Here is a 14,579-nt window from a genome sequence, read left to right on the forward strand (position 1 = left end):
CTCATCAACTCCTTATCCCACTCCATACCTGTTCTAGGGCATAACCACTAGTACTTCCCTCCACTTCCTCACTCCAGAACCTGAAGCTTCAGCACTATCAAAAGACGCTCCTACCCACAAAGTCTGCAGATTCCAAACGGATCCTAATTCTATCAGACGTGTAACAGAGTGCTTGTCCAGCCCTAGGGGAGATTCTGGGGCACTAAGGTGATCACACTGCAAGAATCCTGCCCTGCAGACCCATGAGAGGCAGGAGAAAGAAGACAGAGGGTGAGAGGGCGGGGCCTGACCAAGGCAGCACCAAGGCAGCCAAGACTTGGAGTTCTGCCCAGACAAGGGGATGGGGAGCCTCCCACTGGTTAAGACCAACATCTGTCCTGCAGCTGGACTTCTGCCTGGTCACTACTCCTGCTTCTGCCACCCCTGACTCTACTCCAAGCCCAGACCTGGACAGCCCTTCAGGAGATACAGCCCCACCAGACATTCAGAGAGAGTAGGTGGTTATAGTTTGTTGTTGTTCAGTCACTAAATCATCTCCCACTATTTTGTGACCCCATGGACTGCAGCATGCCGGTTTCCTCTGTCCATGGGATTTCCCAGCAAGAATACTGGAGTGGGTTGCCATTTCCTTCTCCAGGGGATCTTCCCAAATCAGGGATTGAACCCCCATCTCCTGTGTCTCCTGTATTAGCAGGTGGATTCTTTACCACCATGCCACCTGGGAAGCCCAGTTATAGTATAATTGCCCCTAATTGCTCACCATCGGCCTTGAAGCCTTAATAGTCTTATGGGATTTATTTATAATTGCACAGGAGTAAGACCCACTCTTCCCAAGCATCTTAATCCCACTGGATCATACCTTACAAGATAGGAGATGGGTCATTTGACTCCCATCTGCCCACATAGCCTGCTTTGCATCAGTTTCTGTGTGTGTGTGTGTGTGTGTGTGCATGCACGCATGTTGGGGTGGGCAACTCAGAAGGCTGTGAGGCTCTGAACTATTGATTCTATTTGATTCAATACAGAGGGAGTATGAGGTAACTGTGCAGTGCTTCTGCGTGTGGGGATCAGACCAGAGTCATTGTTCTACTTTGGCCTCTGCAGTTCACAGCCCTGGACTCCATCCCACTCACTGATGGAGGCATCCCACTTCCATCCCACCCCTGAATGAGGCAGGCCTGGTTGGTGGTGGTGTCTTTCAAACATTAACATACACCAGTCACCTTGAGCTTCCCTCATGGCTCAGTCAGTAAAGAATCTACTTGCAATGCTGGAGACTGCAATGCATGAGATGCGATTCAATCCTTGGGTTGGGAAGATCCCCTGGAGAAGGGAATGGTAACCCCCTCCAGTATTCTTGCTTGGAGAATCCCATGGACAGAGGAGCCTTGTGGGCTACAGTCTACAGGGTTGAAAGTGTCAGACATGACTTAGCAACTAAAACCACCACCACCTCTAAGAAAACCACCACTGGTCACCTTGAAAGCCAAGACATAGAACAAGAGCTTCTGTCTCCATCTTCCAGTCAAGGTCTGCACCCCAATTTACTGACCTTGGGTAATGACCCTGGCACTAGAGGGAGAAGAAAAGAGGGACAGGGAAGGGCTGCAAAACCCCTCACTGGCTTCAGGAATCTTTATTCTAGCTTTAGCAGAACACGACAAATACAACTGCTGGATCCAGCCAGATGGCTGTAGAATCATGACCTTTCCCTTCCCCCACTTCCCTTCCCAAGCTGCCTAGCCAGATTCCAGGGTCCCCTTCCCATGGAGCGGACCATCCGTGACTCAAGCTTGTGGGAGGCAGAGTTCCAAGTAACCTCACCCCATCTAGCAGTGGCCAGGCAGAGTCAGCTGGCCCTGGAGGAAAAGAAAGAAGGGAAAATGTGATGTAAGCCTCGCTTGATCTTTTTTTTTTTTTAATTGGTTTGGTATAACTTGATTCCTCCGCTTTCAACCACACAGTAAGAGGAATTCCAAAACAGTAGGACCTGGTGTTCTGGATGACACATGAGGCAAGCTCAGAGGCTCAGCCTGAGGCTGTGGAAAGGATGTGGCCATCAAATCATGTGGCTGGGGGGGCAGCGAGGGCCGTGGGGGCTGGCACTGTCCAGGTGTGCCTGTGTGGCCTGCCTGCACACGTGAGATGTGTGGTCAGGTCCGTGCAGTTTGGACGCCCCTGTGGGGCAGGGCTGAGGGTGGGGGAGGGCTGGCTGCTGGCCAGAAGTGTCTGGAAGACACCCCAAAGAGTTCCCACACCCTCTGGTCGATGCCTGGACTTGCTGCATTCACCTCATGCCTTTTATTTAAGGCTTATTCTTTTGTCCAAATACACCACCCCAGCCTTTCCAAATATAGCACCCAAAGCTGTTTATCTGGTTTCTGCATCAGTTTCCTGTTTCTACTGGATAAGTAGATAAGAGATCACTCCCCATCCATGAGCAGGTTGATAGATGTTGATGGAGAGGAGAGATTGGAGAGGGAGATGGGGTGGGGGGCTTCCCAGGTGGCACTAGTGGTAAAGAACCTGCCTGCCAATGCAGGAGACACAAGAGCTGTGGGTTGGATCCTCGGGTCAGGAAGATCCCCTGGAGGAGGGTATGGCAACCCACTCTAGTATTCCTGCCTGGAGAATCCCATGAACAGAGGAGCCTGGCAGGCTATAGTCCATAGGGTGGTACAGAGTCAGACACGACTAAAGTGACTTAGCACAAATGCACGCTTGGGGGGAAAAATGGGGGAGGGGACAGCAGATGCAGAGTGGGGCTGCCTCAGCTTGGGGAGGGGCTGTTACTATCCTCCCTGCAATACCAAGTCCCAAGTTTCGTCCAGCACAGGGCGTCATTCCTTAGTAAATGATCAGCTCTCTTTCCCACACTATCTCGCTACTGTTCCCACCCACTGGCCTGGATTAGCAGTTTCCAGAACATGCATGTCACAGAGAACCTTTAGGGATATGTGCGAAAAGGAGAATGGGAAAAAGATGAGCCAACTAGTGATTTCTGAGGGAAGAGAGAATAGTGCACTTGCTCTTCTTCAGAGGAGCTTCCCGGGTAGCTCAAATGGTAGTAAAGAATCCCCCTGCAATGCGGGAGACCTGGGTTTGATCCCTGGGTTGGGAAGATCCCTGGGTTGGCATGGCAACCCACTCCAGTATTCTTGCCTGGAGAATTCCCACAGACAGAGGAGCCTGGTGGGCTACAGTCCATGGGATCACAAAGAGTCAGACAATACTAAGTGACTAACATTTTCACTTTCTTTCACTTTTCTTCTTCAGAGGAGTCATCAAGCCTGCCTTGGCTGGGACAGCTCAGCGGTCCTAAGGCATCAGTCAGCTGAGATGGGGATGATAATTCAGATGTGCATCCACATCTCTTTAATACAATTCTCCCCACATGCAGGTACTGACTCACAAACATACAGTGTGATAACAGGCACAGATAACATAGATGTGCTGATGACATGTTTCCATTTACAGGAAGTCCCCTATGTACGAACCTTCAAGTTGTGAACTGTCAAAGATGCGAACTTGTGTTTGTACGTCCAATTACGTATAGTTCAAGTGCCCAGCATCCATTGTCACATGGCTGCATCCTCTGCAAGTGTTGCGCTTTTCTGTACTTTCCTATACAGTACTATATACAAAACAGTAGTAGCTGTTTAGTCACTCAGTCATGTCTGACTCTTTGCAACCCCATAGACTGTAGTCCACCAGGCTCCTCTGTCCATGGCATTTCCCAGGCAAGAATATTGGAGTAGGTTGCCATTTCCTTCTCCAGGGGATCTTCGTGACCCAGGGATCGAACCCTTGTCTCCTGCAATGGCAAGTGGATTCTTTATCACTGAGCCACCAGGGAAGCCCATAGAATATAGCAGTACCATATTTTTATTTCAAGCCTAGCATGTCCGGAAGCGAATGTAAAAGCAGCAATACATAACTGATTGTGTTAGTTGGGTACCTAGGCTAATTTTGCTGGACTTATGTACAAACTGGATTTCTAACTTACTCTTGGAACAAAAGTCATCCATATGTAGGGACTTACTGTACTAACTCTGAGAAAGCTTTTAAAATTTGTTATTCTTTCTGATGCAGAATAAGTAAAACCTGTTTGAAAACCATTGTAGTTGACTTCTTGTGCTTTTGAGAGATGGATCACATTTCCAACGGCTCTGAAAGTGTTAGTCCCTCAGTCGTGTTTGACTCTTTGTGACCCCATGGACTGTAACCCGCCAGGCTCCTCTGTCCATGGAATTCTCCAGGCAAGAATACTGGAGTGCGTAGCTATTCCCTTCTCCAGGGGATCTTCCAGACCTAGGGCTCTAACTCATGTCTCCTGCATTGCAGGCAAATTGTTTTCCCATCTGAGCCACCGGGGAAGCCTGCCAAGGGCTCTAGGATGCTTGATTTCTCAGGGAATCGCCCAGGAACCCCTAGTTCTCACCCCGACCCTTCGTGCTGGTCCACAGACAGCACACAGAACCTGTGACGGTCAGTAGTGAGGCACAGCCCTCTCGCGGGTGTTTGTCTGCCACAGGGGGGACACTAGTCTCAGAGTTGAGCAGCAGTGCCAGAAGGACAGTAAGGGTGCTAATGTTTGGGGGCAGGCTCCCAGCTGCTTGTCACACCCCAGCAGCAGCATCTATCAGTGAGGCTGGCCCTGACAAGTATCCTGCATCTTCCTGCCCTCTAGAAAAGTGGTCCGAGTTGCTGCCAGTTCTCTTCGCAGGGGGAGAGGGGGTTCCCTGTCTGATCTTTTAACGGCCAGCCCACCCCTCCAGGTACCAAATCTGCCACCCCATCCTCACCTCTGGCTTATAGGCTTTCCGGAATCTTGACGGTCCATCAGGACTGAAGACCTGGCCGGGCACACAGCTCACCACAGCCGGAAGCCCATTCTCACAGGTGACGTTCTTGACAGGGTCCAGCGACACCTGAGGGCCCAACTTGCAGCTGGAGATGTGGGCCTCCGTGCCTGTGCAGTCCATGGAGTATGGCCAGTACCGCTGCTTCTTGCGGGCGGCAAACATCCTGCGGAAGACGAGACAGGGCAGGTGACCAAGACATCATGGTGCCCACCCCTCCCTTCTTTCACAGCTGGGCAACTGACCCCTGCCCGGGGCTGGTCACTAAGGTAGTGGAACCAGATAGACGTGGTCCCTGCTCCTGCAGTTCAGTCTTGCTCCAGACAGGGCTCTGCAGGGCATGTCTGCCAGCACTCACTGGTCATGCTGGGCAATGGGGAGCCAGACTTGGAAGGGCAGTCATGGCTTCCTGCTTCCAGGGAGCTCACATTCTAGCAGACAAGGGTCTAACTCAGTGTGTGTGCATGCTAAGTCGCTTCAGTCATGTCTGACTCTTTGTGACCCTATGGACCATGGCCCACCAGGCTTGTCTGTCCATAGGATTCTCCAGGAAAGAACTCTGTAGTGAGTTGCCATGCCCTCCTCCAGGGGATCTTCCCAACCCAGGGACTGAACCCAAGTCTCTTACATCTCCTGCGTTGGCAGGCAGGTTCTCTACCAACAGTGCCACCTGGGAAGCCCCTAACTCAGGGTAGTGACATATGATACTAATGCCTATACATGCAAAGTGTAAAAAGGGATCTTGGAGAGACAAATGCAATGTGATATCCCTCAGCCAAAAAAGAATGAAATAATGCCATTTGCAGCAACATGATGGACCTCGAGATGATTATACTAAGTGAAGTAAGTCAGACAGGAAAAAACAAATATCATAGGACAGCACTTATGTGTGGAGTTTAAAACAAATATTACAAAATATATACAAAACAGAAACAGACTCAACAGACATAGGAAACAAACTTGTGGCTGCCAAAGCGGTGAAGTGGGGAAGCTACCCTTCCCTCTCTCTTGTCCTGGGTCTTTGAAGTCTGTGTACTCATCGGTGATTGGCAGAATCCAGTGAGACGCACTGCTGCCAGACTGCCCAGAGGAGGGGCTGCCAAGGGCAGGTTGGCCCCAGATGAACAGAAGCGGAGTCCTGTCCCTATTGGTCTAGCAGGCCTGGAAGTTTCTGCTTTGCCTCAGAGTGAATGGGATGTGAACAGAGAGGAAGGATAAACCTGACAGACGCCACTGATATCTCTCCTTACCAAAAACTGTGACTGGTAGTAATGCTATTCTATGCGTGCAATGACACAGAATCCTTGAAAGAAAAAGGACTGTCTTGGAAAGCTCAGGGTTTGTGCTCAACATAGCTACAGCCAGAGCACAGAACTACACAGGAGGACTGTTAATAATCCCAAGACCCAGGGCTTCCCTGGCGGCACAGTCGATGGGAGTCCACCTGCCAATGCAGGGAACACAAGTTCGATCCCTGGTCCAGGAGGATTCTACATGTTACGGAGCACCTAAGCCCACACACCATAACTACTGAGCCTGTGCTCTAGAGCCTGGGAGCTGCAACTACAGCCCACACACCCTACAGCCTGTACTTTACAACAAGAGAAGCCACTGCAATAAGAAACTTTCACACCACAACAAAGAGTAGCCCCCGCTCGCTGCAACTAGAGAAAGCCTGTGCAAAGCAATGAAGACTCAGTGTAGCCAAAATAAATAAATAAATAAGAAGTAAAAAAGAATTCCAAGAGCCATTGGCCCTCTCCACTCCCTGGAAGCCCCCTGCACTTGGAAACACAGCCTCCAGTTTGATTCCCATGACACTCACACATGGGACAGAACACACTTGAGGTGGCGGGTAGGATGTTATAGCTTGTTACGACACTCCCACAGTCAGTCAGGTGAGCAAACACTCCCAGGGGATGTCAGGCGCACAGGGAGTGGTCAGGTCTCACTGGATCGGAACATCTAGCTCCCAGTTTTCAGTGACCACCAGGCTCTGCCAGGAACAGATGTACTGAGCTCTCAACACAGAGTGAGGCTCCCTCAGCAGACAGAGCTGCTCTTCCTTCCCCAGAGAGCCCCTCTGTCCTCTGATGTCAGATCACAGGAATGCAATCCTCCACAGGCCTCCACCAGGGCAGCCCACCCCGCCCCCATGAGTCACTCTCACAGGCTACCCCTCCCCCACCCCGGGACCCAGACATGGGGATGCAGATAGGAGGCACTGGGGAGGATGTATGGGCTTCCTACGGGGCTCTAGTGGTAAAGAACCTGCCTGCCAATGCAGGAGACATTAGAGACGTGGGTTCTGTCCCTGGGTTGGGAAGATCCCCTGGAGAAGAGCATGGCAACCCACTCCAGTATTCTTGCCTGGAGAATCCCATGGACAGAGGAGCCTGGTGGGCTGCAGTTCATAAGGTTGCAAGGAGTCAGACACGACTCAAGTGGCTTAGCGTGCACATGTACCCATGGACAACCCACCCTAGGCCTGATGGTGGGTGACTGGAGTTACAGGACAGCCACCGGACAAGTGGGAAGCACGCTTGAGAAAGAGGTATCTAGGCTGATGGCTGGGTAACACTGAGCTGAACTGATTCAACTGAAAATGAGAAGTCCTCCTTGCTCTCCTCCAGCCAAGAAGCAAACCAGACTTGGTAGGGATTCTGCCAGCTCTGTGAGACTGTCTACTTCAATATGCATTCTGGAACTAGGGAAATAACCACAGTGTGGGTTCCGGGACCCACTGAGACCACTGTGATATGGACCTGAGCCAAAACTCCACTGATCAACTGATGTCCATACTGACTGTGGGCCACAAGGATGTTTGGGTCCCTGGAATCAGGGTCCTTTCAGAGCCTGTGTCCAGTGGTTCCTGAAAGTTCTGATCATTTCCTTTTCTCCAGTGTACAATGCAATGACCTTGGTAAAAGATCATAGGTCCCTTTGGGTAAATGACTAAGAGTGTACACTTCTGGCAGTGTGCCACAGTGTGCCACAGTCCTTCTTCAAGGAGACCTGGCCTCCTCTTCATTCAAGGACTTATAGGTTTGTAAACTTTCTCAAGTCTGGACATTGAGGGGCTGGACCTGTTTTTATGATTCAGATCAGATTTTTGTTGTCTTAACCTAGAGCTTTTCTGCTTTTACAGATTGAATAAGAATCAGAGAAGCTTCCTATTTCACTTCTGGGAACACTATGAGACAGCCAGCTAGATCAACTGGTCAACCCCACAAGTCTGCAAGGGCCAGTCTATTCTGATTGCTGCTTTGACTTTGCTGGCCACTCAGTAGCCACGCCCATCTTGCCTTTGGCCTTGGGTGCTGTCACCTGGTCCCTGCCACCTGGGATCTAATTACCCCCACTGCATTTAGGTTTCCTGACCTGCAGTGACTGCAGCCCCCACCCCGAGGTCTGGCTTACAGAGAAGGGCCCTCAGGGAGCACTTAAGAACGAACCAGGGAGGGGGGGATTCCTTGGAGGTCCAGTGGTTAAGAATCCTCCTTGCAATGCAGGGGACATGGTTCAATCCCTGGTCAGGGAACCTAAGACCCCACAAGCGGTGGAGCAACTGAGCCTTCAAGCACTGGAGAGCGTGTGCCACAACTAGAGAGCTTGTGCACCGTAATGAAAGATCTCGCGTGCCATAGCCAAGACCAATGCAGACAAATAAATAAATAACTATTAAGATAAATAAATAAAAGAACCAGAGAGGGAGTCAGGGCTCCCCTTACAAACTTATTCCTCTCTGTCATGGTGAAACATCTGCCTTTTGGACCCTCCCAGGATCTTAGACAAATCCATGGCAACATTCTAGTCTCCCCAAGCATCTGAACCCCTTTCTCTACATGAAACCAAGGGGATCCAGCATTTCTAATTTGGTCTCGTGGGCCTCCTTTTGGTCCCTGTTTCAGCCAACTCACCAAAGCTTTAGAGTCCTAACTCCCAATATGCAACATGAGATGCAATCTCTGTTCAGTAATCTTGTATCAATAAATCAATACCAATAATGGGATCTTGCTTTAAGAAAAAGAAAAGGACTACACAATATTTCTGGTCTGGGAGATGGGGCCCTGTGGCTTCAGTTTGATCGATTTCCAGGTACATGTACCACTTCCCAGTCCGTGAGAGGATCATCTGGAGCCCAGCTGCCAAAACGGACCTGAGGTCAGAGATCCCGATCCCCCTTCAAAAGCCAGAAGATGACTCTGGTCCACCCGCAGTTGAGGAGGAGGTTTTCAGAAGCCCTCTGAACAAGCCACCCATGTGTTGCCTGGCCTCGGGCACCCCATCCTGCTGTGGAGCAGGACTGATGGCAGCCTTCCCACTCCCAGGACTGGGCGAAGACCTGTGCCAGGCTGGGGACTCTGGTGCGGCCAGCAGGTAGGAAGCCTGTCAGGGGAAGGGATCTACTTTTCTTGGCTTCAATTGGAAGGAAAGGCTGAGAAGGTGTCTCCAGGGAAGGAGCCAGCCAGCTGACGGGAATTCTGTAAACTATTTAGAGAATGGGACCACCCTGCCTGCTCCCATCCCACCCTGTGCAAACAGGAAGATCTGGGCCATGTCTGGGGTGGCTGGAGGCAGGAATCACCACCAGGCAGCTCAGCTGCCAGCACTCACCCTTATGGTGGACCAGAGGCTTTGACCAAAGGAACCAGGCTGAGCCCAGGAAGGAAAGAAGCCTGCACTGACCCCAGGGATCGGGAGGAAGAGTTGGAGCAGGGACCCCTGTTTCCTGGCTGGAAGCCACCTCTCTCCTTGGCTTGAAAGGGAAGAGGCAGTAAGTCTGCACTCTTGAGGAGGATGGACCCTGCTGCTGGAGACCCGGGTTTGGATCCTGAATCTGCCACTTCCTAGTTTTATCACCTCTCTCTGACTTCATTCCTTTAGCTGTAACATAAACCCCTTCCTAGAATTGTGAAGCTTAAGTGGCTAAGAGGGCTTCCTTGGTGGCTCAGATTGTAAAGAATCCACCTGCAATGCAGAAGACCCAGGTTCAATCCCTGAGTCAAGAAGATCCCCTAGAGAAAGGAACAGCTACCCACTCCAGTACTGTTGCCATTGGGTCACAAAGAGTCAGACACAACTGAGTGACTAACACTTAAGAGACTAGGAACAGAGCCACCTGGCATGTAGTCAGTGCTCAGTAAAGCAGATTATTATCCTTATTAGAAGAGATAAGAAGACCCCATGACCAGTCAATAGACCAGCCTGTCAGGGAGGGAAAACCCTTCACCGGACACCCCTCCGGGCAAATTACTCTGAGTCTCCTTGTCATCTACCCTTTCCCTGCCTGGGGAGATATTAACTTTGGAAACCATAACAGCATCGCAAGATTTACTCAGGATGAGTGTAACTGAATCCACTAGATCTGTTTCTCATTTTCCTAACAGTTGCAGATTTCTCACAATAATCACTTCAAGGGGGCAGAGGACAGAGGTGGCCCCGTCCGCTGCATTCTATGTCTGCATCTCCATTGCTGCACCACAGATAGGGTTCATCAGCACTATATTTCTAGATTACATATATATGGGTGAATATTCGATACGAGGTCAATGCAGGCTTCTCTGGTGGCTCAGTGGTAAAGAATCTGCTTGCCAGGCGGGAGACACAGGTTTGATCCCTGGGTCAGGAAGATCCTCTGGAGGAGGGCATGGCAACCCACTCCAGTATTCTTGCCTGGAGAATTCCATGGACAGAGAAGCCTGGTGAGCTACAGCCTGTAGGGTCGCAAAGAGTCTACTGAGCACGCACACATGCATACCAAGCTACTGCAGAGCTGACTTAGGACAAGGTGGGGCCAGAGTCCCGCCACTCAGAGTCCCTGCCCAGACTCCTTACTTGTACACTTTGGTGTTGTAGGTCTTCTCCCCAGGGAAGCCGAACATGCCGCAGACCACACGGGAGTTCTTAGCCGTCCAGTGCTTGTCACAGATCTGCTTCCACGTCTTGCCCTCCTTTACCTCCACGTAGCCCTCTGTCACCGGGGTACGCTTGCGGAAGGCGGAGAGGATGGCTCGGATCCGGATGTCCTCTACTTGGATGTTCATGTTCTGGGAGGGGAAGGGGTGGAAGGAGATGGGTGACCTTCCTGGTCTGGCCCTGGGGAGGTGATGGCAGACTGGGCTTATCCTGAGAGTCTGCCCGCCTCTCCCCTCGGGCTCTTGGGGGGCTGTGAGTACTCCCCAAGAGCACACAGCACATGCAGTGGGGCTGCAGGAACCAGAAAAGAAGGAGCAGGGTGACCCAGCCAATCAGAGACTTAGGGGACCCCAGCGCTCCTCCTCTGTCCTATCAAAAACACCAGAGGGCAGCAGCCTCCTCATGCAGGGGTCTCAAAGAGCAGAGGAGAGAATCATGTTCCTTGAATGCTGTATTCTAGAGGCAAAATCATTCAGACGCTTGTATTTTACTCCAAAGCATCTGCGTGCAGGCCTGGGAGTGAGTGTATGCCTTCCCAGCAATCTGCCTGTAAAACTGAAATTTTGGGCAGATGAGCCCCAGATACCCTGAGCTGGTGGGGCCACGTTGCACACTGCCTTGTGTACTCCCCTCGTGTCAGCAGTCTTTAGGGTGAAAAGCCAGAAGAGAAAGGGGAGGGTTTGGAGAGAAGGAGGAGGGAAGGAGGTGCATGCCTGGACCCAGGCCAGCCAAGTAGGAGGGGCAAGCCTGGGGCCCAGGAGGTAGGGATGCACACAGTCATGCAACTATGCCAAGGAAAGGAAAGGAAAGATTCTGAATATCCTGAGGCCCTTGTCTTGAAAGCCCCTGTTCACCACTCTCCTCTCCCCATTTCTGTGGCAGTGAGCGAAAAGGCAGGAGCCTGCTAGGAGGATGTGGAGAAGGCTGGGGGTTGAAGGTGGGCTCCTCTCCCATCGCCTGACACTGGGCTGCTCTGTCCCTGTCCCTAGCCCATACCTGAGCCCTCAGGGATTTGGTCAGACAGGGGCCCTCAAGAGGCCAAGCTGGATGGAGGAACAAAGGCCTACCTGGAATTTTCCAGGATGCTATCTTTTATGTTTTTCCAAGGTTCTCACAAATCTGCCCCAAACACTAAGGACGCTCCAGAATCTCTCACTTCCAGCCCGTCTTCTTTCTGCCCCTGCCCAATGGGGCCACCACCAGCTCTCACAAGGCTCGCCAACTGAGTCCCTGCCTCCCTGCTCTCCTCCATCCATCTGGCACAGGGCCAGCCCCCAGAAGACTCCTTCTAAAACCACAACTAACCTTGTCCCTTGGCTGACCACACTTATACCTCAGCCCCAAATCTATAGCCAGCTAGGATGATGCTGGGAAAGATTGAAGGTGGAGAAGAAGGGGACAATAGAGGATGAGATGGTTGGATGGTTATCATTGACTCAATGAACATGAGTTTGAACAAGATCCAGGAGACAGTGAAGGACAGGGAAGCCTGGCATGCTGCAGCCTATGGGGTCGAAAAAAGTCAGGCACGACTGAGCGACTGAACGACAACAACAATAATAGGACAATAACAAGTACCACTACTTTCTGGGCATTTTCTCACTTAATCCTGAAACAGTAGAGGTCTTTATAGATAGTGTCATCTCCATTTTCCAGATAAGAATACTGGGTGACTCCAGTGATCTCCCAGGACCACAGAGAGGCAGAGAGCACCTGAGATTTGCTGTGTGATGCTCTGAACCATGCCAGTTGGGACTGGGCAGGGGCACTGGCAGAGAGGAACCCAACGACCTGGGTGCCCACACCCCCGTCCAGCCAGGATGCAAATGAACTGGGAGTTTGAACAGAACCATTATTTGGGTGCCCAGGGATTCAGGTCTCCTTGCCACTGGCTTCAGGGTGCAAAGCCAGGCCCCATTTCCCCAGTCCGGCGAGATGGTGGAAGTATGTTGGCTGGGGTGGTGGGGGGGAGGGTGGCATCTAGCCCTGGTTCCTTTCCATGCAGAGCGGAAGGAAAGCCGCCAGTGGCAGGATTATGTTTGCCAGCCTGGATCCTTGGATCCATTACAGCTCCCTGTCAGGCCACAGGGCTCGCGCCACCAAGACACATGGACAGAAGTGAGCAAGAACAGGCTGGAGGTCTAGACCGGCTCATGGGCCAGCCCCCTCCTCCGACTTACCACGTCGGGAGGCCAGGCTGGAATTCCAGAGTGTGAGGAATGTGTGATGCCCAGAAGGAAAGTTACCCACTGTGGCACTGGCCCTGAGAGCTGCACGGGGCAGGCAGGCTGGGCAGACTTGATCAAATTCACAGATCCTCCCCCTCCTCCCCTCCCCAGCCTCCCCCCACCACCCCCCCGCCCCTTTCCCCCATCTCGGCCCATGGAGCATCAGCTCAGCTAAGATACAGAGTGTGAACCCAGAGGGAGGAAGGCCAGGGTAGGGGAGCTCAACAGACCCTTGTCTTAAGGCAGGGCAGTGTCCCCTCAGCAGACTAATGACTGGTGGGCAAGCTAGATAGGGTCCCAGATGCAGGAAATGAAGCTCAGAGGAGAGAAAGTGCTAGAACTGACGTCACTGTTCTTGTGTTCCCACTGACTCACTGCATGTGTGTGTGTGGGCACTAGTGTGTATGTCTGGAGTCACGAATACGTCTCTCTGGGTGTGTGTCTCTGCACGTGTTTGTGCGCCCACGTATGCGTCTCTCGGGGAGCTCGCTGTTCCTGTCTGTCCGTGTGCAGGCAGATGTGCACATGTCTGTGGGTTGCATGGAGTGTGTGTCTGTGCGTGCGGTAGAGGAAGATGCAGAGGGTTTCCTTGCAAAGCCCTGGGAGAGCAGTCAGGCAAGTTCCTTCTCCTCTTCTCTTTCCACAGAACTAATTCCTTCCCACCATCTTGGGCTCAAATCCACCTCAGTCAGTCATTCATTCATCCCATAAAATACAGTCTCTCCCTCCAAGGACCCTGCCAGCCTCCTCCCTATTGCCCAACCCTGGGGCCCTGGTTCTTCTCCAAATCATAACGATTACGTGGGCCCTCATTCATCAAATGCCAGCCAATTCATTACGCGTCAGGCTCTGCACTCAGAACTTTGCGTCCATCCCCTGCCTCAGTTCCCATAACAACCAGTGAGAGGCTAATGGTACACCCTGACTACAGGCGAAAAGCGAGGAAACTTGGCGAGGTTCGGCATCTTCTCCAAGTTCACACAGCCAGTAAGTAGATAAACAAGGGTGAAAACCGAGTTCTGACTCCAAGTCCGTGCCCCAGGCTCACCACAATGGGCCTCTGGGTCTTCACCCTTCTGCCTTCATCCCATCCCTTGCTGGCTACTGAGAGGACACAGCTGGGCCTGGGACTCAGCCTTCTGAGGCATCCTTTGGGGGTCCGCCCAATAAAAGCCCACATTTGAAGTCCACCCTGCGCCCCGCCCAGAGAAGCTATGAGTCAGGCCGGAGCGTACGTGAGATGCGAGGGCTGCCTCCCAGCTGCCCTTGGACTCAGGCCACGGGGCAGCAGGGAAACCCTCAGCGGCATGCAGTCAGGGCTCGCTGCTGGCTAACGAGCTCACGGGGGCTGTTCAGAGAGTTCTGTGTAGGAAAACACACGTACACACACAACGGCCCTCCTGATCTCACAGCCTTGGAATCCTTTCCATAACCGCAAGCAGTAGAATTTTTTCCCCCCAGAAGTTCAACTTCAAAAGAGCAGTGAAGATTTGAAACACTAAAACCTATACACATTTTTCTTTTCTAACAGAAGTCTCTTTAGACTTGCATGTTTCACATTTAGCCCAAG

The 14,579-nt window shown here is 51.8% G+C and overlaps 1 protein-coding gene across 1 annotated transcript in view; it reads right to left on the reverse strand.

Moving 5' to 3' along the window:
* Positions 1 to 14,579, reverse strand: part of LOXL2 (lysyl oxidase like 2) — a 113,638-nt gene that overhangs the window by 42,841 nt on the left and 56,218 nt on the right. The window contains exons 4-5 of the mRNA XM_027549925.1: positions 10,701 to 10,912; positions 4,806 to 5,028 (exon numbers count right to left, since the gene is read on the reverse strand). Coding sequence (XP_027405726.1) covers positions 4,806 to 5,028; positions 10,701 to 10,912 — 435 coding nt within the window. The remainder of the gene's footprint in view (positions 1 to 4,805; positions 5,029 to 10,700; positions 10,913 to 14,579) is intronic.

This window comes from Bos indicus x Bos taurus, chromosome 8 (genome assembly GCF_003369695.1).
Source record: "Bos indicus x Bos taurus breed Angus x Brahman F1 hybrid chromosome 8, Bos_hybrid_MaternalHap_v2.0, whole genome shotgun sequence".
Classification (NCBI taxonomy): Eukaryota; Metazoa; Chordata; class Mammalia; order Artiodactyla; family Bovidae; genus Bos; species Bos indicus x Bos taurus.